The sequence below is a fragment of the Papaver somniferum genome, chromosome 6 (assembly GCF_003573695.1).
Source record: "Papaver somniferum cultivar HN1 chromosome 6, ASM357369v1, whole genome shotgun sequence".
Taxonomy (NCBI): domain Eukaryota; kingdom Viridiplantae; phylum Streptophyta; class Magnoliopsida; order Ranunculales; family Papaveraceae; genus Papaver; species Papaver somniferum.
Genome location: NC_039363.1, coordinates 93,977,084 through 94,004,879, shown reverse-complemented (window position 1 = coordinate 94,004,879; position 27,796 = coordinate 93,977,084). Strand labels below are relative to the sequence as shown.

At 37.5% G+C, this 27,796-nt stretch overlaps 1 protein-coding gene across 1 annotated transcript; it reads right to left on the bottom strand.

The window, feature by feature from the left end:
- Window positions 1-19,142: 19,142 nt before the first annotated feature.
- On the bottom strand, window positions 19,143-19,703 carry LOC113291112 (uncharacterized mitochondrial protein AtMg00810-like). The gene has a single exon (XM_026540684.1). It carries the CDS (start codon window positions 19,701-19,703, stop codon window positions 19,143-19,145), a length of 561 nt encoding a protein of 186 aa, XP_026396469.1.
- Between the last annotated feature and the right edge of the window lie 8,093 nt (window positions 19,704-27,796).

Sequence of the window (27,796 nt, the reverse complement as noted above, 5' to 3'; positions counted from 1 at the left end):
CCCTTTACTAAGAAGAACACATTTCTTGGCCAGTTTATCAGCAGAAAAGTTAATTTCTCTGTATGAGTGTCTAAATGTGATTGCAGGTCTAGCTCTTCTAATTTTAATCCATCTGTTTTGTACTATCCAAGGTACCTTGTCATTTAAGAATGCCAATATCATAGCTTTAGAATCCAAGCTGAAACATACATCCATCAATCTTTTTGATACAAGCCACTCACCTGCAATGATTAATACCATCACCTCTGCCAAGTAATTTGTGGCAATCCCCAAACCACCTGAAGCTGCACCCATATGATCTTCATAATGGTTTCTGGCAATAAAACCTATTCCTTCCATTCCTGGATTACCCTTAGAAGCACCATCACAACAAATGAGAGTCTGGTTCTGAGTAGGAAAAGTAAAGAAACATTGCTTCACTCTGACAGTATGCACTGTTATCCCTGAGTTCCCAAAATGTAACATTATATGCAGGTCAAACATATTACCCCATATCTTACCTCTCATACTGACACTTCCTTATTTTGCACATCTATTGATTTTGATTTTTATTTTATCCACAGATGGAGTAGCTTCTTCATAAATCACAGAATTTCTTGTAAACCACAATTCCACCATAACATTGAAGGAACATATGAATCATATCTCTTTAATGTCTGGACTTTTCCCTTTTACAAATTTCAGGATTTCATCAAAACTCCAATAACAAGAAGAATGGAAAATCCCACACAACCAATGACATACACTTTCACTAAATTCACATTGCCACATAATATGCTCCATTGTGTCTTGAGATTTTCCACACAAATAACATTTAGAAACAGTTGAGAAACCTTTCTTTCTTACTGATTCCTCAGTTGCACATACACCTCTTAATATCTTCCATAAGTTTGTAGATGTGTAAGGATGAATACAAGGTTGCCATACCTGGTGAGCCCAAGTTTTAACAACATACTTCTTCCTGATCATTTGAGCATCATTTGACACAGTAAAATTTCTTGTTTTGTCCTTGGCCCAAATTTTTCTATCCTTTCCACCCACTAAAACTGGCAGCTCACTAGCATCAAAACATTGTAACAATTCTGCAGAAACACACGATTCACCGTTATGAATTAAATCATTTACTCTCATTGTGCTATATTGCATAATATATGAATCCATAGATTGTCTCTCAATTAGAGCATAGTCTTTTATCCATTTATCTCTCCAAACGGATATATTTTCACTATCACCCACAATCCATCTGCTCCCTTCTCGTACCTCAGAAATAACCCATTTAAGTTCAGGCCAAATTGTAGACTGTTTATGATATTTAATCCAATCTCCATTCTTGTCTTTGTATTTAGATCTCATAAACGTAGTCCATTCCACATCTTCATTCTCAATTTTCCAGAGTAATTCATTAATAAAGCTGTTAGAGCACTGCTCGGTCAAACTCGCATGCGTTGCTATCTCAAGCATGTTTGTCAATGTTAGTGATCAAAACTATAAGTCTTGATTTCTAGTCTACTTATAGCTAAGTATCGGACTAGGATAGAAAGTGTAGTTGAGCTCTAGACTCCGTGGAAATCATCATACAAAGACGAAGAACTACTCAAGGAACTGGTGGAACTTCATCGACTAAAAGGTATGTGGATACTTGAACTTATATATCACTCAAAAGTCTATCTACTATATCTCCTATCTTGAGACAAAAGTCGTATTGCTATATAGACTATGATTATACACATTTGTTATTTTAAGCCGAGTTTATCTCGCTTATCTATTTCTCGAAATATGTGTTGGTAAGATTTCGCTTTGGCCAAGTTCATCTTTACTAGTGACGAAATTCATATTAGGTTTCAATTACTTGAAAATTGCTTTGAAGAAAAATGGTTTGTGAATAACAACTATATAACGTCCTCTAAGAATGTTTCAATGATTGAAATGAGAGTTTAGAATATATAACCATGGTTGGATATAAAAATTGTGTGGTAACTCATACGTTTGTAAGTCCTTATTCGTTGAACCAAAGTATGCGTACTTTGCTGCTCAAGAAAACTGGAACTAAAGTCTGCGTGCCAGTCTGCATACTGTCGGAAGTTCACATCCATGAATTTCTGCTGGAGTTTGTAAACTGAAAACAAACTTATTCCGGGTACTTAAGTCCGCGTACCAGTATGCGTACTTAAGTTGGTTATTTTCTAAAAACGATCTTATATGAACTAAGGAAACCATGTTTGCAAACCGTGGCTATAAAGTTCATGAATCGATTCGAGTAAATCAAATTGTTTTTGCTTCGATTGTGTCTTGTATACTTCTATAAGATCTAAGAAATTGAACAACTCTCTAACTAGTTCATTTGAGTCATTTGAACTACTTATGGTAAAGAATAATATGGTTGATATGAAAGTGCTCATATGGCTAACCATTTGTTTAACTACTGTTAAACCAACTAACTGTACATGTTTGGGTACGGTTACACAAACTTAAATAAACGTGCATTTCATTTGTGTGTAACAAGCTAAGTTTCGATCTAACGGTTGAAAGATATTAGCTTGAATCTAATCAGGTTTTCATCTAACGATGAATATTGAATGCTTTGTTACCAAGGTAACCTAGATTGCAAACCCTGATTTGAAAGACTATATAAAGGAGAACTCTAGCAACTGGAAAACCTAATCCCCACACCTCCTGTGTGATACTAATTGTATAAGCTAGAGTCGATTCTCCTTTAACCTTAGGTTTCTACTGAGACCCTGTAGGTTAACGACTTGAAGGCTTCATTGGGATTGTGAAGCCAGACCCACTGTTTTCTTTGAAGTTGCGTGATCTGATGTTGCCGTTTCAATCGTACTAAGTACAATCATAAGATTGACTTGAGATTTATTTCTCCGATAGGCAAGATTAAAAGAAGTCACAAACATCTTCGTCTCATCGTTTGTGATTCCGCAATATCTTCTTTCGCTAGTCGATTAAGATTATTGTGAGGTGATTGATAATTCTAGGCTGTTCTTCGGGAATATAAGTCCGGGTTATCAATTGGTTCCTGTTAACCTTGATTTATCAAAAGACAGAATAAAAACTCGTAGGTATTTTTGTGGGAGACAGATTTATCGATTACTGTAGATTTTTCTGTGTGATACGAATTTGTTTACTAAAGTCTTCGAATTTGGGTCGTAGCAATTCTTAGTTTTGGGTGATATAAGCTAAGGGAATCAAGTGTGTAGTATCCTGCTGGGATCAGAGACGCAAGGAGCGCAACTGTACCTTGGATCAGTGTGAGATTGATTGGGGTTCAACTACAGTCCAGACCGAAGTTAGTTTCTAGTAGACTAGCGTCTTTAGCGGCTTAATACAATGTGTGTTCAATCTGGACTAGGTCCCGAGGTTTTTCTGCATTTGCGATTTCCTCGTTAACAAAACTTCTTGTGTCTGTGTTATTTCTTTTTTCGCATTATATTTTGTTATATAATTGAAATATCACAGGTTGTGCGTTGAATCGATCAATTGGGAAATCCAACCTTTGGTTGTTGATTGAAATTGCTTGATCCTTGAACATTGGTCTTTGGTACCGTTCAAGTGATTTCTCTTGTATTCAATTAGACTCGCAGATTCCTATTTAGTCGAGTAAGTATTGAATCCATAAAGTGAGATATAACTCTTTGATATCCTTTTATTAAGATCGAGTCTGACTAACTAGTTGATTCTCTTAAAAGTATATAGGAGTTTGTCCATACAGATTGCAAAGAGAAATATTGGGTGTGGTTGTTAGACCCCCATTTTTTCACTTAGCCAAAGTATACAATAAGAAATGCTTAAAGCAAGGCCAAGCAAGAAGTGAAGTTGGTGGCATAAGCGAGTTTGTTGTCGGGAGAGTTACTTAGAAGTGCGATAGTATTTGGAAACGATAGCATGGAGTAACACAGCAAGAATGAAGATGTAAGTCCATCAAGCATATGCCGTTTTTCCGCTACATTAAAGCGTAGCAGTTTGAAAGAACAAGTGAGGCCTTGTTAGTTTCAAAGGCGCGTGAAGAGGACCCCTGTCTAGTGAGGTGGTGGAAATCCCCGGGTATCCGAAGTCATGGCTAATGTCATGCATTTAAGTCGATTTTGTACAAGAGTGTTGCAAAATGATTGAAGAATACTTAGTCCACAGTAAGACCTGTTGGATTGCAAGAGTGCAATGTCAGTCGGAATTGAAGGAAGTAAGTTAAGTTATGCATATCAGGATGATATGTTGGCTGTTTGGCGTGTACACTTAGGCACGAAATGGCTGGAGAAAAGATTTTTGATGTGGAAAATTGGCTTAGGATATAGCTAGAGAGTACTGCTGAATTTCAGAGGAGTTCTGAAAGTGCATAGAAACAGAACGCAAGAGCATTTGGGTGTTGAGATGTGAATGAAGTGGAGATTGAAGCATAGTCAACGATGCGACAATGAAACTGGAATTCATAGGCTTAATGTCAAGGCAAACAAACTAAGTGGCGACATAAAGTACTAGGTAGAGACGTTTTGGCAAGATTGAAGGCCAAACAAAGTTGTTGATTTCTGAGAGTGGCTCAGATGCGTAGAAGGCCAAGAAATTTCAGTAGAGTCTGAACTGATGTTTCACTCAACGAGGACGTTGAATGGATTGGGTGGGGTAGTTCTATGACATGGCACAACAGTTAAGCGCAACAGTTGCGCATTATTGAGAATGTAGCCTGGAAGATGGAGCTGCACATGCCGACGATGTAGCGCCAACATGGCTGAGACAAGAAAGGATACTTAGCAAATACAATACGACGCGATAGTGTTGCATATCTTTATTCAGAGTTAGCCCAGCTCAAGGAAAGAGTAAAGGATGAAATGCAAAGTCATGACATGAATTTGACATCGCTCCAAGCACTGGCCAAGGCTTGGACGATGCATATGCAACAATGGTGTTGCCAAATGCGCCATTGGTGATTGTTGCTCGCCAAAAGAGATTCAAGTGATGCATATGAAGCATGAAGTTGAATTAAGCAAGTCAAGACTCAGTTGGCATGATATTTGGATGTTTCCATCCAAATAATCTAAGTGCGTGATTGGAATGAATGAAGTTCAACCATTGCCAGATACTTGGCAGAAGTGCAAGTGAATGAAGCGCAACCATTACCGAAGACCAAGAAGAGGCCAAAGTTGAGTAAAGCACAATCATTGTCGAACATTGGCATGAGCCAAAGTTTAGTGATGCATAATGATTGTTGGACTTGAGTTCAAGCTGTCATTTATGAGTGTGTGTGCATCACACGCATGCCAACGTGAAGGAGCAAGTTAGAGACGGTTATAAAGTGGCTTTATAACCGATTTTGGCATAGCCTAACCGTCTGGAACAAGTGTGGCACCATTCTACACGCCATCACTAAAGTTAGAAGTTAAAAAGTAAACTTTGGCGGTTAGGGAACTTCCCATAAACATATGGTTGTTCATGGGGCGTGTAAGAGAGTTGCATACGGATTGGCCCTGGTTCTTGGCATTATAAATAGCCAGAGAACCCTTATAAATGAAGTTGTTCAATAGTTCAAGTGTTGAGGAACCACATTGCAGTAGAGAGTGAATTCTGTGAGGATTATAGAATAAGATTGTAAAATCCATTGGTTGGACGAGTTTTGTATCTTCCCCTTAAGCTAATAAAAGTGAGTTTGTTGGCTTATACATTTGGTCTTAGTATTCCGTTGATTCGATAATACTCCCCAATTTATGTGAAGCGCAAACATGGAAGGAACCTCTTTGTAGTATAGGCTACATTGATGGTAGAAGAAATCTAAGTTAAGTATTCCGTTGCATAACTCAGTGAAGTTGGCTGTTTGCGTTGGTGCAAACTTATAAGGCTGAAATACGAGTGGGTGATAAGAGATCACTGAACCACTGTATTTCCGGGTTATACCTTCGCGAAAAATTGGTTGGAGCGTTTGGAGGTGTGACACTAAGCATCCTATGCCCCATTGGCAAGGCTACGCAACTATAAATGAGGCCTAAGCATCATTTATACTCTTTTGGCTAAGCTATTAAGGTTACTTTGTGCATGGTCCGCATATGCACCTTCAACCAACTACCCCTCCCTATATATGTTAACTTGACATTTTTACAACCTAAACTGGGGGAGAAAAAATCATTCATCAATTCCCAAGGCCGTGAAGGCTGCACATGACTACCCTGGAAAAATGCAATGTACAGCCGTGATGGTTGTACATTCAGTTCTGGCCCACAGGTTAGTTCCAATGTCCGGCTGAGCCAGGTCCAGTGAAGGGACATGACGGATGTATTTCCGTCTTTGGACCATAGGCCACTCCAATGTCCAGCCATCATGGCTGCACATTCCCAAGGCCAACATGCTCTGGTATGATGCAACATAGTGATGCGATATTGGCCCTAGGACAATGACATAGTAGTGTGTTATGTTAACACTAAATTTTCTCAAGGACATCTACCCAACTGGCCTAATGCATCCTTTGATGCGAGATTGGCCTTTGGCCAATATGGCTTACAACTTACACTCTCTTGGTGCCATATTTACCTTGACCAATATGCCCATGCAATATGCCATTGTTGACAGTGTATTTGCCTAGGCCAATGTTCCCTTTACTATGCAACGGAAGCTTTGGATGAAGCTTCATCTCAGCGATGACTCATCTTTTAGCCTGCGCCATGTTAAAAAATCACGTGGTGTTACATTATTCACCCCTTTAAAGAATTTCGTCCCCGAAATTCAAAATAAAAACTATTGCGGTCAAACTCTTCGTTTTGGATTCCTGAGAAAAAGTACCATACCAGTTGCTCAGAAATCACGCAAGGTTTCTTAAGTTTGTCATGGAGCATCAATTAAGACCTTATGAGCGTACGTCCCATACCACACACTCAGGAATCCAAACAGAGTCCACAACATTAACAAGAATCTCAATTGGACAGTTGCCAAGAGGATATCTCAACAAGGTATCCTAGATGGCATATCATACCACCACCGAGGAATCCCTAAGATTCACAAGGTTGAAGATGTCATCGAAATGACAAGATCTTAGCGCAGTACCGTATGTAATAGAATTCAATTGCCCACCGTCCCTGAAGATCATCCAGGTTGCCACTCATAAGTGGGATGTTAGGCAGGGCCTGACAACGCACACCATTGGCCGGTTGCCAACGTGTGGGGATGATCAGTCCCATTGTCTACCCACCATCTCATACGGTCTTCCGGATATCCACTCGTAAGTGGGGTGCCACTTAGGCCAGGAAAACTCACGGTACTAAACAAGCTCAACTCGATTCGTAAAGTAACTGGCCTTGCAGTTACATAAACTTTCTTCGCAAAAGTTGGACTAGTCTCCAACTTTATTTCCTTTGAAGGAAAAATAATCGTCGACGAGTCAACTCCCACAGTCCCTAGAGTTATCTTGGAACTTGCTTTGATACCAACTATGGCGGACTGGAAAATTACGCCTAGCGCGCCTGGGCGCCAAGCCAGAACTCCCCTGATGCGTCATGATGATGCTGCTTACCGGACCTTAAAGCTAAGAAAATACGCATCCATCCGCCCTTGCAAGCATGCTCGTAGAGGATGATGCAGCTAATTTAGCTTCCACACCGTTCCTGACTTATCCTTGTTCTGCGAAGGGTTAAAGCCTTGAAGGCTATGGCCGATGCATCTCACATGCATCACTGGCTTCCGAGTCTTGTCCAGACATGATGCATGCTTGGAATTGCATATAGGCCACTGGCGACCTAATTCCATCTCTCGTAGGCTCATGCAAACTCCGCTTACTTGCATACCGATGTAGTTTACTTTCGAGCACATGCCTAATACTCCATTGGTTCATGCCTAAGTCGACTTCCTTGATAGGAAGTATGGGCATCCATGGAATGGAATGCAACTTACTTCATCAAGTTTTTCCAAAATCATCTCTTGCATCGTAATGCCGAGCCAGATGATATGAAAGGCCAGAACGTCGCAATCACCTCCCAATTAGATGATATGTGTGACAAAGTGTTGGATCGGAAATGCTGCAACTCATTGCGGCTTCCTACGTACCCTTCCCTAGTCTAAAGGGATCAAGCACAGACTGTAGTTCATCCACGAAGGGACAAGCAACTTAATCCAACTCGTTTACAAGGCCGTGGCCAAGCAATAATGGTAATGCCCTAGTACGCATAGGCCGTTCCGTCAAAATGCATCCAAGTGATGGATATTTAGTCTGCGATACGGCATAGTGATTCCTAAGCATCATATGCCCCATTGGAAAGGCTACGCAACTATAAATGAGGCCTAATCACCATTTATACTCTTTTGGCTAAGTTATGAAGCTTACTTAGTGCATGGTACACATATGCACCTTCAACCAACTACCCCTCCCTATATATGTTAACTTGACATTTTTACAACTTAAATCGGGAGAGCAAGAATCATTCATCAAATTCCAAGGCCGTGATGGCTGCACATGACTACCCTGGACAAATGCAATGTACAACCGTGATGGTTGTACATTCAGGTATGGCCCACATGCTAGTTCCAATGTCCGTCCATGATGGCTGAACATTCCTGAGCCAGGTCCAGTGAAGAGTTGTGATGGATGTATTTTCGTCTTTGGCCCATAGGCCACTCCAACGTCCATCCGTGATGGCTGCACATTGTCAATGCCAGCCTGCTCTGGCTTGATGCAACATAGTGATGTGATATTGTCCCTAAGACAATGACATGGTAGTGTGCTATGTTAGACCATGAATCCGAAACCCATTCTTCAAATGGACTAGTTGGCTTATATCTTAAAATACTCATGGGCTTGGAATATGTTGTATATTCAATGAGAATTTTGGACAATGCATCATTATTAGCCATTTTATTTTCTCTAGAAACAGTATCTTTATATGATACATCCTTGTTTATACAGATATTAGAGTTGATATCAACCGAATTTGGACAAGAATCCAAATTAATGCTATCAAGAGAAAAGTTCATGCAGTAGTTATGTAGATATCGACTTATTTCAGATATTGGTTCTTTAGGAGCTTGTTCTATAAATTCAAGTTCCAAAAGAAAATTATCTACATCATCTTGTAATTGTTGATTATCACTGAGAATTTTGTAGGTCTTTTTAAAAGACTCCTCTCCCTTTAACTCGTAAAGTTCAAGTTCTAAAGATAGATCACTGATTTGTTCTTTAATTTCAGCGAACTCAATGAGTTTTTGACTCGTTTTGTCTTTAGGATCTTCAGTGAGTCTGAGATACAATTGACAATATTCTACAAACCAATTTTCTTTGGATCATAGGGACTCCAAAATTCCATTGTTTGTATTTCCTATAAACAACTTTGAGTCATCTAATCTTGATAATACGTTAATTAAATCAGTTATAGATTCAAATCTTATAGGTTGGATCACCAAACACAGATCGTTAGATCTTTTCGTGCTTGCCTGCTCTGATACCAATTGAAAAGACGAGGGTACCCAAATACACCACAATCTTTTTGTTTAACCTATAAGGCATCTTACCAAGTGTGATCATTTATGGAAAAAGTCGAGACAATACAACAACTTCAGTATTCATATTTTATGTGATCGTCTATGGATACGAGGTCGAGACAATACGACAAAAAGATAACTTGTGTGATTGACTATGGATACAAGATCGAGACGATACGACAATCAAAGTGTGCTACTTGATAATAGGTTCGGTAATAACCATACTCTATAGGATCACTATCAAGTATAACTGAGTTAATATATGTGTATTTTACTTTATTATAATAACAATTATAATGTGGAAATCATAGTAAAAGACACATCAATATTTTTTACGAAGGAACCTCAAATGCAGAAAAACCATGGGACCTAGTCTAGTTAAGTCGCTACACAAAATCTAAACCAACTTCTTATAGTTGAGACCAAGCAGACTGCCCCTATCTACTTAGTTCCCGTATTCCTACGCCTTCGACTTCTAGAGTGACGCACGTGAATATCAAGTCCTTTGAATCGTATTCCAAACAGCAAAGGAAGAATTTATTTGGTAACCACTATAATCAATCTTTGCTACAAGATATAGATGAGTTTTGACAGAGGCTCTTCCGTTTAATCTAATAAACTTCTTTATCTGGTTAGATCGATCTAACTTTAACTACAGAAATAATCAAGTATAGATTCGTACTCAATCAAAATAAATCTTAAAGAGATATATTGAGTCATGCAACTAATCGATCGAATAAATACGATTCTAGTTGGATCCCAATCAATCAAGGTTTGTGCACACGATTCACAAGATGCGAAAACCAATAAGAAATCTTCTTCGTCTTAAAATCTTCTTTAATCTTCAATAAACCTGCACAATACCACTTGAATCTCTTGTGATCAATCGCGCACAAAACGGAATCTGTTAACAATGTATTATCACAAGATGTCTTTAGATCTAACAACAATTCTAAAGATCCCGTCGATACTTCGATCTAGTTTGAGTGAATCTAATACCAGAAAAGAAGATTCTCAAGAATAAAAAAACTAGGTGCAATCATAGTTTGAACAACCGTTAGTCAATCAAATCAATCGAAAACTAATAACACTACAATTATCTAGTTTCCCACCAACGGTACTCGTAGAGCTTCTTGATCCTACAGAAATCTTTAAACAAGCGGTCTTAAGAGATTTCACCTAATTAGCATACTTTCCTCTCTGAATAGATGACTTTACCAGAAACAACAAATAATGAAGTTTGTCAAGCTCTTAGGATAGTTTGCCAGAAATGCAAACTTAGGTATTTATAGACCAAGGATGTTTGGACACCAAGGAATTTCCAAAACCGAAATTATTCTCAAGATAATACTAATACCATATACACATGGTATTACTTGTGATCGGTCACACCAGTTAACAGGACAGCCGGTTACACCAATTACAAGGATCGGTTACACATACTCATGATCGGTCACACCAACTACTAGGATCGGTCACACCAATTACAAGGATCGATCATACCATCACATGGTGATTACTTAGGATCGGTTACACCAATTAATAAAAACCAGTCATACCAAATCATAAGTCAAGCATTGTGATTAGTTATACCAAGATACATAAAAAAGTTAAGATCGGTTCTACCATCTCACACATATTGATCATCCATAGATATGCAATGAATAGCTGGACCAATAAGTCTAATGATTTCCCTTTCGATTCAAGACACAAGTTAATGAATGTACTTCCTTTACAAAAATGTAAAACATTGTTTCCTAGGATGAAATCTTCACCATAACCCACTCACATAATCATAACAATATATACAAGATTATGTCGATGTCATATCTACGAAGTTCAAAAGATAAGCGTTATACTTCGTAGTCTAATTACCTAATACTATGATCATACTAAAATGATCGTGTCACCTTACTAGAGTATTATACAATATGTACAATATATAAAGCTTCGCAGTTATGTTTTCAATATATCACGACTTGAAAAATTGTTTAGGAATGAGACAGTTCAAGTCAATATTACTAACCTCAAGATGAAGGATGATGACGACTATGTCTCAATATTCCTAGACTTTCTGGTTTAATCTAAATGAAGTTAACTCTAGTATTTAATCAAGCGACTCTAGATGAGTTTTTATACTAAAATATGGCAACCAAACTTGACATACCAACGCTTGGTGAGTTCAACCGAGCTATGCTCTAACAAAGACGGTGGCACAATCAAGAGAGTTTATTGAAAACATGGCAGCGAACTCGCAACAATTCTTGAGTTGTGGTTTGAATGTACTTCCAAGGAGTGTGAATGAAGTGAGCGAGGTCAATGAACTTCGTCAAAAAATGGGTAAAATGGAAGCAATGATGCAACAAATTGCAGTCGTTGTAGTACCAACATCTCCTGAAGTTTATGAAGACGTCAATGGGAAAGATAATGCAGTCTTTCCAAATCAGAAAAGACGGTTTGATCCCTACTCAAACAATTATAATCCGGGATGGAGAGATCACCCAAACTTTATCTATTCCAACAAGTAAGGAGTAGTTCAGCAACCTACTTTCAACCGTCCAGACGAGTTTCAACACCAATTCCATCCACGCCAATAAAAATTCCAGCCGTAACAAGAAACTCAAAATCAAGGTTCCAGTCTATATAAAAAGTGGAAAGGCGATGGTACCCAAATATACCTCAAGATAAAACTTTTACTACCTATAAGTCCTTTCTCCGAAAGTGATTGTCTATGGACTGAGTCGAGACAATACAACTAATCGATTCACACTTCGTATGATCGTCTATGGATACGAGATCGAGACAATACAACAACGAAGTATGTTACTTGATAAAAAATTTCGTACTTAACCAAACACAATAGGATTCACTTATCAAGTAAATAGGAATTAACGTTTGTGTAATTTACTTTAATTATAATAAAACAATTATAATGAGAAAATATAAATTAAGTGACACAACAAGATTTTGTTAACGAGGAAACCGCTAATGCAGAAAAACCCCGGGACCTTGTCCAGAATTGAATACTCTCAGGATTAAGCCGCTACACAAAATTACACCTAACTTCGTATAGTTGAGACCAAGAAACTAAAACTATAGTTCACCTAGTTCCGTCTGTATTCCCACGCCTCCGACATGAATAAGTCACGTACTTGGAACAATTCCTTTGGTTCGTATTCCAAACAGTAAAGGAAAAACAAATCTGTTTGGTATCAACTCTATTCAACCAAGTGATATGAGTCGGACAAAGGCTCTTCCGTTTATCTTAACATAAACTCCTTCGTCAGGTCCTTAGATCTATCTTATGTTCAATTACCGAAGTAATCATTTAAGATTAAGCCAACAACACTCTTAATCCAAAGAATTGTGTTGATGCCGATCTACTCAATTAATCAATCTAATCTATCACAAGGATAAACCGATTATTAATTGGATCCTCTTTTACCGAAACAAGTATTGTGCACACCAAAGATTATGAACCCACAAATCAGAAATCTTCAATATCTTCTTTGTCTTCAAATATTCTTAGATCTTTAATATAAACCTGCACACAATCACTTGAATCTCTTATGATCAATCACGCACAGAACGGAGTCTGTTAACAATGGATTATCACAAGATGGTCTTTTGCACTAACTACAGTCTAAAGATACCTGTCGAAACTCTGTTATAGTTTGAGTGAATCTTATATCAGAAGAGAAGATTTTCAAGCATAAACAAACTATCTGTACTCAGATTTCAACCACCGTTAGTCAATCAAATCAATCGAAAACAAAAGATAAACCGCAATTATCTAGTTTCCCACCAACGGTACAAGCTAGAGCTTCTCAATCCCAAAGAAGACTTTAAGCTGAGCGACCGTAAGAGATTTCGCCTAATTAGGTTACTCACCTCTCCGAATAGGCGGCTACACCAGTAACAACAACAAAGATGAAGTTTGTTGTTATGAAGGATCAGTTTGCTAGAAAGGCAAACTTCAAGTATTTATAGACAAGGAAGTTTGGACACCAAGGAATTTACAAAACCGAAAATATTCTCAAGATATTCACTAAATCACAAATTCGGTTTTCATAATTCCTGGAACTGCTCTGTCAAAAAATAATGATCGAAATCTCTCGAAAAATCTAACTAGTAAATGCACATTACTAATTCTTATATTTCCCTACAAAATGAAATTAATAACCTTAATTAAAATATTTTTAACTTACTTATGTTTCGGTCCTAGGATTTTCTTCCCTTAGCTATCAAGAAAAAACTTTGAACAATTAAAGAAATAAACATTCACAACACGTGTTCAAAGTATGTCGACATCATTACTTTGTAAGTTTATAATTGGTTCATATGACTTTCAAGAACTATGCGATTGATCAAATAACATTCAATCACAATCATGGGTTTAACGGTTCTACCAAAACAAGTTTCGGTTCTACCTCCATGTGAGTACTGTGCATAGTCAAACTAGCTTTCCAAAATTCGGTTGACTAGGTATTAGGATCGGTTCCCCACACTTGTATGGTATCTAACTTATATGTGTTGCACATGTCCATAGGATCGGTTCCCCTTTTCCTAAAAACGTAATGCACATGTTCATAGGATCGGTTCCCCTTTCTGCTATAAACCTTGTTGCACCTCATACAAGGATCGGTTCCCCTTTGTGATGCACTGCACCTCTTACTAGGATCGGTTCCCCTTTCCCATATTTGGTCAGACATAAAATCACAAACCCGATCATACCATCTCAGGTGATTACTTAAGATCGGTTTCACTAATAAAAGTCATACCAATACATAAGTCAGGCCTTTGTGAATAGTTATACCAAGAACACAAACAAGTTGTGAGCGGTTATACTCAATCACACATATTGGTTTTTCATAAGATAAGCAATGAATAACAAAACCAATAACACCTGGCAATTTCCTTTTCGGTTCTCAAACAAGTTTATGAACTTACTTCCTTAGAACACATGTAAAACATTGTTCCCTAGGTTGAAATCCTCACCTCATACCCATACATAATCACAATAGCATTCAAATGATTATGGCGATGTCTTATCTACAAATTTTAATGGTTAAGCAATAAACCTCGTATTTTGTTCCTTAATACTATGTCTATATAGAGTTCAAATATGCTTCACAGTTTTATTTTCAATATGCACGACTTGAAAGATACGTTAGGGAATGAAACAGTACAAGTCAAATATCAGTTACCTCAAGTGTAAGGATGATTGTTGTCGTTGTAGATCGTTTCTTCTTCACATATTCAAGTCTTCACAATACTTGTAATGTCTCATATCCTAATACTTTCAAGCTAACCTATAATAAGTTGACTCTAGTACATAATCAAGCGACTCTTAACATGAGCTTTGATTCACTAAAATATGACTACCAAACTTGATATACCAACGCTGGTAGGTTCAACCGAGATATTCTCTAGCAATCTCCCCCTTTGACAATTTTAGTGACAAAACTCTTACATCATATGGATAAACAAATTACAAGAATTCATTACACATACGCTTGATTCCCGATTCAACATCACAGTAAACTGCTTACATTCAATCCTTGAAAAAACCGTTGTTGACATTATAATAACAAAGTTATTACTCCCCCTAAGGAAGATAGGTAGATATTCAATCCGCACGTCTTTGTTATACCAATTCATATGACATGTTACTCCCCTTTAGTCTGTGCTTTCACTCTTTCGTTTAGATAAAACGTTTAAGCACCCAGGAAACAATTGTCCGAAACAATTTTTCCAATTTAGTTTAGCAAAACAAAAATCAACTAAACACCTTAGTCCCTTTGCTAAACCAATTGTTCAAAAACAACCGCTTAATTCGATAAGACCAAAATAAAGATAACTCTATTTTTCTCATCAGGTTCTAATTATCCATAAACTTAGACCTTTCAATTTTAAACAAGACAAGTACTAGGTTAGTTAACTAGCATTTCTTTTTAAGGCATTCGATTAGACTTGAATAAACGAAACTTCACTTCGATAAGTCTAACTAAGATCAGAATTAACTTAGTTTCTCTTATCCGGAATCGAATTGGACTAAACAACTTATCCCGTACATCTTTTATTTCGTTAAGCCATAAATAATTCATACAACCCAACATAAATCAACTTGCATAATTATTCACCTTAACCGGAAGCAATTGAAACAACATAGACATTAAAAGCACCGCAATTGGACCGAAATTTTATAAGCCTAAACAATTGATACCACACAATAAAGCAAGATAACAACAGTTTTTCTTAACCGGAACCAGTTGAATTACACACATCCACACACACATCATGGAATAAACATCAATTGAACCGAAATTTTGTTAAGCAAAAGCAATAAATATATATGATATAAACTCAGGCTTTTCTTAAACAGGAAAACAATTAACTAACAAGATTGTTACCTCAAATTTCGCATCCACTTCTCCAATATGATTGCATCTTCGTCCAGGGAGAGTTGATATCGAAATATCATCATGTTGTCATCCTTATGTAAAAACAAAAGAATAACAACAACCAACCTTTACCAGAGAAAGGTTGAAATTCGGTTTTAACAATTGCAAGCAAAAGTTGAAAACCGACACCACACGGTACTAACGTACCTTTATAATTCCTATGGATTTCCTTAGATTTTCGAAAGTTGCTCTATCTAAGGGTTTAGTAAGAATATCAGCTAGTTGACGCTCAGACGGAACATACTCTAATTTGATAACACCGTTCTCATATAATTCCCTAATACAATGATATCTAATATCTATGTGTTTAGTACGAGAATGTTCAACTGGATTCTCAGTCAAGCGAATAGCACTTGAGTTACCACAAAGAATGTTCATAGTTGAAATATTTATTCCATAGTCAATGAGCATCTGTTTCATCCATAATAGTTGCGTACAACAATTAAGAGGTGTTTATAAAGCAAAAGAAAATAAACAAAGCAATTAAAAAGATAAAGTTGAAATCAATAAGAGAGACAAAATCAAGGAATCCTTCTCCGTTGCAAAAAAATGATTCAAGTTATGTTTTTCATCCACATGTTATTAGTCACAGATTATCACCAACCGTAGGATAGCAGGTTCGCTTAGCTAACCCCAAAACTCCTTATTTCACTGAGTAACAGGTCCGCTTAGTTATCAATTCTATTCAAAAGAACCACCTTGAGGTTCGCTGATGTAATTCCCCGAACGCATTAAGATTTATGAATTTAGGTTTAGTACTAGTAGTTAAACTCGGTTCGCTTGGTCCACTTTCTAGCGTTGTTTTCACACACAATTGTTCCACGGAATCCCTCCGCAAGGTGTCGTGTTTGCTACTTGTGTAAAGAATCAAGAAACGATTACTTATCCCCTAACTTTCACTAGCTTTAGATCAAATTAACAAATCAATTTAGCGTGCACTCTAAACAATCTATCAATCGACCATGAATGTATAAACATTCCTATTAGTAAAAACAAACGATAATCATGTGAAAAACTTCAAGGAAGATTTCAAAACAAAAAATCAAATCATGTTAAGAACTAGGAATTCATCCTCAATCATAAAAAGAATATAAAAAAGAGATAGTTCTCCCCCTAAGTGGGAGAAAAATGGTGAAAAGAAGATATTTCTTATTGGATCTAAGATTCCCTATATATAAAATCTTGTAACCTCTTCTTGAAGAAAACTAGGAAACCCAACCAAAATAGGAATGTGCACCTCCTTAAAAATTATACCCCGTGCATCACACCCCGGGCAAAATCAGACTTTCCAAAATAAGCCACGGCCAAATTTCCAAAGTAAGTCACGGCCAAGCCTGAAGTCGTGAATAGACTGCTAACCAGCAATTGGGCTCATGTTGAAGTCCGGCCCAAATTCATCACTGGCCTTTAAACTGTCAGTTCCGTGGAACTGACAGGGTAAATGTTAATCCAACTTCTCTAAACTCCCTGTAACTCCGTGTCTTTTCGAACTTCATTCCCTGCTAAAAACTCCGACTCTCCATCATCACAGATTTCTTCCATTAATTGCCAATCCCGAGCTTTTATAGCGTCATCACCATCTACCATTATTACAGGCAGCAAACAACCAACATCAACAAACCCATGGCACTCCACAGCACAAATAGTGCAGTCGACTGCAGCTCCTCGAGAGTCTCCATCTCCATTATTCAAACACGAGCTTCGACAATGGCATCAACCAACAGCTCCATTGATCACCACCATCGAGGTCATCTTATCTCACCATCAAATGCCATAGAACTATGATCATCAGCCAACTCCGAGCCACTCAACAATCACCATCGTTCACGAGCTCAGCTGCCATCTCGAACAACCCATTACTGCCAAGCTTAACTCCATATCGAGTCTTGTCCACAACCCGAGCAGCAGCACCATCTTCTTTAGCTAAGGTCTTCAAGCTCTCTCCAGTTCCAAACCAACTCGAGCTCAAACAATGGCAGCGGCATTCTTCTCTTCTTTCTCTTCTCGCTGGCAAGATTAATTACATCTCCATTAATGGCAGCAGACATCAACCTAACTCAGTTCCCAGCTCATCATTTCCATGCCATCACCGTGACAGCAAACTTCGTCTTCTCAGTTTTGTCAGTCCAACAATCCACCTTCGTTAGCTGCAAACCAACAACAACAGCTTCATCTTCATCATCCTGATATAACAGCAACATCAGCTGATCAGCAGCAGTCCCTGCTTTGCTTTGTAAACTCGAGCTCAGACTATCTTTGGCCTTATTCACGACCAAACTTCATCATTATCAGTCTCCAGCTTCTTATCCATTGCTGATAACCACCATCCTTATTTTCTCCAAACCGAACTACGAATACTCTTTCTCGTTCATCAAAACTGCGAAGCTAGTGGCACTAAGCTGGTTCAGCTTTTCTGTCGAATACTTTCTGTGTGTCTAGTAAGCTGATAATGGCTGGATATTGTCTGCATATTGGAGATCGCATCAACTCCTTCCCTGCACAATTCAATTCCATATACAAACCCATTCGTTCAATTCAGTTCAGAACTCAAAATCCAACTCAATCGTCTATCATTTATCACAAAGAATTATGGCATCAGCTCCTTTCTTTCTCCCTGTATTTTCAGTTCCAAACTCCAGTTCCTACCTGTGTAAGGTTGAATCACACACACCCATTCTTCTAAATATCTTCTAAACCTGCAGAGACTCAACGACTGCCTTTAATCCTCTTCGTTCATGAACTATTACCTTCAATTTCAATGGCAGCAGTAGCACCTTCGTAGCACACGCCCATGTGTGAAATCCACTTCAAAAATTTGTGGTCCAAATCAGTCGCACGTCTTCAAGCCCAACATATGTAAACCGGGCTGATGTTAAGCCCATGAGTGCCTCAAGCTCAGCACCAACTCTATTTGGCCCGTGACAGCATTAATGCGTACGACTTCGGCACTTTTTCTTGCCATTGTACCTTGGCAGCCTCCAGTAATTCTTAACGGATATCAGCTGGTTGTTTCTTCACGCTCACTCGATTGCCAGTGGTGGTTTCCCATGCAATGATAATTTCTCCTTTTTTTTAGCAAATTGGACGATTTCTTGTTCTTTTCGGGAATAAGCTCCAAAATTCCCATAAAATATAAACGAAAGCAAATAATACAATTTCGCAAGAAAACTACCTAAGAAAGCATAACCAATCGATACTTAGAGAGGTGTTTTTAAACACCTATCAACCAGCAGCAATGTATTCTGTTTCACAGGTTGATAAATACTGTGAATTCTGTTTCTTGTTGTGCCAAGCAACAAGATTTTGACCAATATAGAAGCAACCACCAGAGGTGCTTTTCCGATCTTCAACACAACCTGCCCAATCAACATTTGAATAGGCAACTAGACTGTTGTTTGTATCCATAGAGTATGATAGACCGTAATCTACAGTACCATTAACGTATCTTATGATTCGTTTTACAGCTTTAAGATGTGATTCTTTAGGATCTGCTTGAAATATGGCACAACATCCCACACTGAAGGCAATGTCTGGCCTTGTTGCAGTTAAGTATAGCAAGCTTCCTATCATGGATCTATATAGTTTTTGATCAACAGATCTTTCTCCTGGATTGGATTGGAGTTTCCCAGTAGTCGGCATTGGAGTTTCCATGGGCGTTGATTCGTTTAGTTTGAATTTCTCAACAAGATTCCTTGCATATTTTTCTTGAGAAAGAAGAATATTGTCTTTTTGTTGCTGTATTTGCAAACCAAGAAAGTATGACAATTCTCCGATATTACTCATTTCGAATTCTCCACTCATAAGATTTAGGAATTCATCTGTTAGAGTTTTTGAGGTGGATCCATATATGATATCATCTACATATATTTGTGCTATAAGGACATTTTTACCACTCCACTTGGTGAAAAGTGTTTTATCAGCACCACCTCTAGAGAATCCTTTTTGAAGTAAAAAAGATGTCAACTTGCATACCAAGCTCTTGGAGCTTGTTTTAAACCATACAAGGCCTTTTAAAGTTTAAAGACATAATCTGGGAACGATGGATCTTCAAACCCTTTTGGTTGAGCTACAAAAACTTCTTCTTTTAAATCCCCATTCAAAAATGCAGACTTGATATCCATTTGAAACAATTTTATCTTAAGATAGCAGGCATAAGGAAGTAAAAGTCTAATAGATCCTAAACGAGCAACAGAAGCAAAAGTTTCATCAAAATCAATATCTTCAATTTGAGAATTTCCTTGAGCAACAAGCCTGGCTTTGTTTCTGACAATTGTTCCGAATTCGTCTGATTTGTTCTTGTAGATCCACTTAGTTCCAACAATGTTTACTCCTGTTGGTTTTGGAACAAGTTCCCACACTTCTTGCCTTTTAAACTGATTGAGTTCCTCATGCATAGAGGTTACCCAAGACGGTTCACTGAGTTCTTCCTCAATATTTTTTGGTTCTATTGAAGATAAAAAATATGAATAGTGACAGACATTCTGAAGTTGTCTTCGAGTCATAACTCTGGCATTGGCATCTCCAATAATATCTTCAGTAGAGTGTCTTTGATGTACCCACTTTGCAGGTTTTTGGACAATACCTTCAGTATCATTGGGTTGTTCAACAATACTTTTATTATTATCTTTGTCATCTATATCACTAATTAGAGGAACCACAAATGGTTCTTCTTCAGTCTGTTTTTCTTTAATAACAGTTTCAGAGAGAGGAAGCTCTGCTGCAGTGTGGCTGTCTTGACTAAAGTCACTAATGTAATTAATAACAACATTAATTGATTCCATCATGACTTTGGTTCTGAGGTTATATACCCGGAAGGCACGTCTATCAGATGCATAGCGAAGGAAGATTCCTTCATCACTTTTGGAATCAAATTTTCCTCTATGTTCTCTATCTTTGAGAATATAACATTTGCTTCCGAAGACCCTTAAGTAGCTTAGATTGGGTTTTCTTCCATACCATAATTAATATGGAGTGTTTAGAGTTTTGGATCTTAAGTAAACTCTGTTTATTAGATAACAGGCTCTAAAAACAGCTTCCCCCCTCCCCCCCCCCCCCCCCCCCCGCCCCCCTCCCCCCCCCCCCCCGCCCCCCCCCCCCCACCCCGCCAGAAATTTAATGGTAGGTTTTTATTGTGAAGCATTACTCTTGCCATTTCTTGAATATTTATATTCTTTCTCTCAGCTACACCATTCGATTGAGGTGTAATAGTGTAGATGGGGAAAAACGATTTGCTGGTTTTTACAAAATTGAGGAGATGACCGTGCGGAGGAGACTCCTTGAACATAGCAAATTCTCAACCTCACACAGATGCACTGCAAGAAGGGAGTTCTTTAAGTTCGAGAGATCAATCTGTAGGACTCCGGCCTAAACTAAGACAATGGCCGTTCCAGAGTCAATTCAGTCACGAGAGAGGATGGGTTGATCTATAGGAAGGAAGCTGAGAAATGTGTGAGATCAATGGTGATCAAAGATTATAGGTGTGTTGTGTTTTCTGCGTAAAGAAAATAAGATAAGTTCTGATTGATTGAACGCTGGGTTCTTAATATCTTGTTTGTCTGCTTTGACGAGAGATTGTCTTGTCCTTTCAATCATGATTCAAAGAGTTATTTATATTTCCATAATTGTAAACACCTTGATCCCATGAAGTGTGACAGTTGATGGAGTCAAAGAATGGGGAAGTGGGAAATCGTGTCAAAACCAGTTGCTCATCGTGCAGAGACTTGGTTAATTTTTCACCCACTACTTTGCTAACTCCTCCAACTGATTGTAAGACTTGCTCACATTCTTATCGTGTGTATGAACACACGTTTCGTAGACCTCCATACCAAAACCCTAGTTAATATCCCCTCATATGACACGATTGACATCTCGTGATTGTGGAGTCAGTTGCTGACTTTATGGGACGATGAGTCCTTGTATTGTTGAGTCGTGATTTGAAAATGTTCTCAGACTCACGGATTTAACATGTCTGTTGAGACAAAGGTATAATTATGTTGATTGTTAAGGTGAGCAAATATCGCTAGTATGAGCAAATGTTGCTCGTTTGATAAACTGTTGAATATTGATAGTCAATATTCATGGGCTGAGCAAGTATTGCTCATCTGAGAAAATATCGCTCATTTGATGAATTATTGAATATTGATAGTTGAACCAATATTCATGGTCTGAGAAAATATTGCTCATTTGATGAATTATTGAATATTGTTAGTTGAACCAATATTCATGGACTGAGCAAATGTTGCTCATTTGATGAATTATTGAATATTGATAGTTGAACCAATATTCATGGTCTGAGCAAATCTTGCTCATTTGATGAATTATTGAATATTGATAGTTGAACCAATATTCGTGGACTGAGCAAATGTTGCTCATTTGATGAATTATTGAATATTGATAGTTGAACCAATATTCATGGTCTGAGCAAATATTGCTCATCTGATGAATTACTGAATATTGATAGTTGAACCAATATTCATGGTCTGAGCAAATCTTGCCCATCTGATGAATTATTGAATATTAATAGTTGAACCAATATTCATGGTATGAGCAAATATTGCCCATCTGATGAATTATTGAATATTGATAATTGAACCAATATTCATGGTCTGAGCAAATGTTGCTCATTTGATGAATTATTGAATATTGATAGTTGAACCAATATTCATGGTCTGAGCAAATGTTGCTTATTTTGATGAATTATTGAATATTGATAGTTGAACCAATATTCATGGTCTGAGCAAATATTGCTCATCTGAGCAAATGGTGCTCATTTGATGAATGGTAGCAGGACCAGATAAAATATTAATCTAAGATACTGACAACTAGCCGAGCATAATGATAAAAGTGTTGATCACGGGATCAACATAAAATTATTGGTGTTTGAATCTACTCAGGATTATATTTCTGCAGAGCTCTGGATTCGAAACCCTAATTTTTGATTAATTGATGATTTATTGAAAATCAACTATAGAGTGAAGGAGGGACCGGTTACATGGGATGACGAGTCGACCATGTAACGACCAAATGCTAAAATAAGCAAAATACCAAAGTCTCCTGAAGACCAGTTGGTGAAAAGATGATTAAATGCTGGTTTAATCATTTAGTAAAATAATGCTCGTGTGAGCGTTAGGTAGTAAAACCTGATTATGGAGAGATGAGGGACCGACCAAGGGGTCATGGGACCGGCTCTTGGTGGTCGTGGGACTAACTGATGTTCATTTGAGCAAACTCCCAGTTGTTTGAGAAGAGTTTGGACCCAATATGAGGAATTGAGCAAATTAGGTCAAAATTATTAAAACATGTGGGACCGGCTATTTGCAACCCCTAGTGCCGGCGTTGGTCGGTCAAGGAGACATGCCCGCGTCACCATAATGTCCGTGTCTCAGTCCTGAGAGTTTCGATATTTTCTGGTGTGTGTTTGAACAACATTTTGAGAAAATATGAAGAAATCATGGATTTTTGCTGAAATCGGGAAAACTTCATGAGATGAAGGAATAAATAATAAAATAATGAAGGAATCATGAAGTGTAGGACCGGATATGGCCAATACATGTCTGGTCGGCCAAAGATCCCGGTCCCAAGGAACTTTTCCTAATTTATGATATTTTTCATGATTTTAGGGAAATAATATAAAATCAAGGAGGTTGTTGAAACCAAGGAATTTGTTGAAATCAAGGAGTTTCCATGAGATGAGGGAAACATAAAAAATAAAAAATAAAATAAGGGGCGTGTGGGATCGTCTAGGGCATGACCGGCCGGCTAGGGCACGGTCCCACGAGTTTTCCTAATTTTATATTATTTTTCATGACTTGAGAGAAATTTCATGAATTCAAGGAGTTTTTTCATGAAACGAAGGATATTTGCTTAAATGAAGAGATTTTCATGAGATAAAGGAAAATAATAAAATATAAAATTGGGCATGGGACTGGCCACGACACGACCGACCGGCCGGTGGGCCCAGTCCCCTAGCGTCTTGATTAATATTTTATTATCTATTATTTTCTTCCTATTTTGCATAGGTTCATCATTCCTTCGTATTACAGAATGCTCGTTCGTTCATTCAGGCGCTCGTTAGTGCTTTATTGCTTAGTACACTTGCACCATTTTGGTCGGGGCTTACTCGATAGATGCTCAGATGCCCGTTCGTTGAATATTTATTACCAACCCATGGAATTCTGCTGGTAAAACCATGAATTAAAGTAATGAAATATTATGAAAAACATAGAATGTTTCAAAATATTCAGTTAATGAATTTAAGGATTATAGATAATTAATTGATGGCTCTATACTGGCAGGCATGCTGTCTAGGAGCATTAATTATATGGGAGTTGAGAGGTATGAGCTTGTTGAGGCGTCATATTTATTACGTATGGTCAGGGAAAACGTTGTTGCATCCTGAAGACGTTGTCGCTCTATACTAGCAGGCAAGCTGTCTAGGAGCCGTCCAATCATTAATATTATATACACATGTCTTTTATATATTAATGGAAAACAATGTTACATCTTGAAGACGTTATCGCTCTATACTAGCGGCAAGCTGTCTAGGAGCCGTCCAACTGTTCGATTCTATATAAAAGTGATTACTGAAATGGCTCAGTATTCATGAAATATGTCGTTGCCTCAGTTGAGAGACTGCATATTCATGTATGCTCTGAGAGGTGTATACAGTCAGAGACTCTTATGGCATGAGCTTTCATGCTTCGATAAGAGACATGATCCTCAATAGTCATATGATTGCTGGATCAGGAATATGTAAGATTATGGTTTTACGATTTTAGCCTTTGTAGAAAATACACCATCTACAAATATGAGCAGAGAATTGTTGCGTAATCCCAAGAATATTGCAGTATTCATATACTTTCGTATCCTTGAATTTTGTACCATGATCGCTTCTTATCTTCTTAATATTGCGACCTTGTTCATTTTGTACCATGTTCACAATAATCTTGAACTCCTTAAGAGTGTCATTCTTATTCTTTAGCAAAGAAACCCATGTGAAACGAGTATAGTCATCTACCATTACTAGAGCATACTTATTACCTCTAACGGATGCTTGTTGGATTGGACCAAATAGATCCATATGAATAAGATCGAGAGGAGCACGAGTGGCTATGTCTCGAGAAAGTCTGTGTGGAATTTTTCCTTGCTTACCCTTTTGGCATGCTCCACAAACACCTTCCACTTTAGTGTTGATTTTTGGAACACCTTTGACAAGTTCACGATTAATGAGCTTTCCAAGCATTCGGTAGTTGATATGACCAAACCGTTCATGCCACAAATGGGTTGACTCAACCTTAGTCAAGTTACAATACATATTGGTTTGTATATCAAGAAGGTAACAATTATTCATACTTCTGCGTCCTCGAAAAGTTATTTTTCCGGACTTGTCTTCAATATCACAACCTTTCATATTGAAAATAACTTTGTTACCTTTATCACAAATTTGACTTACAGACAGAAGATTCGCTTTCATTCCTTTAACATAAACAACATCATGAATTTTTGGAATACCAGGAAGTTTGATAGTACCTTTCTTGCTAATAAGACAGCTGCTTCCATCTCTGAATGTTACAGATCCTCCCTTATAGTCTTTTATCCTCGGGAACCAAGAGAGATCACCTGCCATATGTCTACTACAACCACTATCTAGAAACCACTAGAATGGTGAAGTTGTTTTAAGTGCAAAGGCTCCCAGACATTGTTCACCAGGTTTAGGATGAATTGTTAAGTTCTTATAAAGATTCATAACACGATTGATCAGAAGTTTTGCAAAACAAATTTTCTGACATAAATGACTCCATCCTTCTTGAAAGAAATCCCTGGACTATTTCTTCTTAGTCTGTTTACAACATCTAGATGTCGGTATTAAACAACTTATAGAATCCTTGGAATCATCTAAAGTTTTTACCAGTTTTCTATCACTCATGATATCACTGATTTCATTAGTAAATGACCGGTTTTTTCAATCCCTTTACATAAAATCTTAACAAGGCCTGAGAGATATTCATCAGAATCTTGTTTAACATCTACTGAGGATATTGAAACGTTAACTGAATCGAACATGAATTCAATTTCTTATAGGTTGGATCGCACCAAACACAGATTGTTAGATTTTTTCGTGTTTTCCTGCTCTGATACCAATTGAAAAGGCGAGGGTACCCAAATATACCTCAAGCTAAAACTTTTCCTACCTATAAGTCCTTTCTCCGAAAGTGATTGTCTATGGACTGAGTCGAGACAATAAAACTAATCGGTTTACACTTCGTGTGATAGTCTATGGATACGAGATCGAGACAATACAACAACGAAGTATGTTTACTTGATACAAAGGTTCGGACTTAACCAAACACAATAGGATTGCTTATCAATTAAATAGGAATTAATGTTTGTATAATTTAATTTAATTATAATAAAACAATTATAATGCGGAAATATAAAGTAAATGACACAGCAAGATTTTGTTAACGGGGAAACCACAAATGCAGAAAAACCCCGAGACCTTGTCCAGAATTGAATACTCTCAGGATTAAGAAGCTACACAAAATTACACCAACTTCTTATAGTTGAGCCAAGCAACTAAACCTATAGTTCACCTAGTTCCGTCTGTATTCCCACGCCTCCAACTTATAAATAAGTCACGCACTTGGATCAATTCATTTGGTTCGTATTCCAAACAGTAAAGGAACAACAAATCTGTTTGGTATCAACTCTGTTCAACCAAGTGATATGAGTTCGAAAAAGGCTCTTCTGTTTACCTTAACATAAACTCCTTCGTCATGTCCTTAGATCTATCTTATGTTTAATTACCAAAGTAATCATATGAGATTAAGACAACAACACTCTTAATCCAAAGAATTGTGTCGATGCCGATCTACTCAATTAATCAATCCAATCTACCACAAGGATAAACCGATTATTAATTGGATCCTCTTTTACCGAAACAAATATTGTGCACACCAAAGATTATGAACCCACAAATCAGAAATCTTCAATATCTTCTTCGTCTTCAAATCTTTTTAGATCTTCAATATAAACCTGCACACAATCACTTGAATCTCGTGTGATCAATCACGCACAGAACGGAGTTTGTTAACAATGGATTATCACAAGATCGTCTTTAGCACTAACAACAGTCTAAAGATCCCTGTCGAAACTCTGAACTAGTTTGAGTGAATCTTATATTAGAAGAGAAGATTCTCAAGCATAAACACACTAGGTGCAATCAAATTTCAACCACCGTTAGTCAATCAAATCAATCGAAAACAAAAGATAAACCGCAATTATCTAGTTTCCCACTAACGGTACACGCTAGAGCTTCTCAATCCCTAAGAAGACTTTAAACTGAGCGTCCGTAAGATATTTCTCCTAATTAGGTTACTCTCCTCTCCGAATAGGCATCTACACCAGTAACAACAACAAAGAGGAAGTCTGTTGTTACGAAGGATTAGTTTGTTAGAAAGGAAAAATTCAAGTATTTATAGACAAGGAAGTTTGGACACCAAAGAATTTCCAAAACTGAAAATATTCTCAAGTATTCATTAAAGCACAAGTTCGGTTTTCATAATTCCTAGAAATGCTCTGTCCAAAAATAATGATTGAAATCTCTCGGAAAATCTAATTAGTAAATGCACATTACTAATTCTTATATTTCCCTAAAAAATGAAATTAAAAACCTTAATTAAAAGATTCTTAACTTACTTATTTTCTTCCCTTAGCTATTAAGGAATAACTTTGAACTATTAAAGAAATAAACATTCACAGCACGTGCTCAAAGTATGTCCACATCCTTACTTTGTAAGTTCTCTTTCACACTTACAACCTTGAAACCGATTTGCCACACTTCCAAAAAAGTTTAGAATTGGTTCATATGACTTTCA

Excerpts from the sequence above, each read along its gene's own strand:
- LOC113291112 (XM_026540684.1), bottom strand. The coding sequence starts at position 19,703 with ATGAGTAATATCGGAGAATTGTCATACTTTCTTGGTTTGCAAATACAG.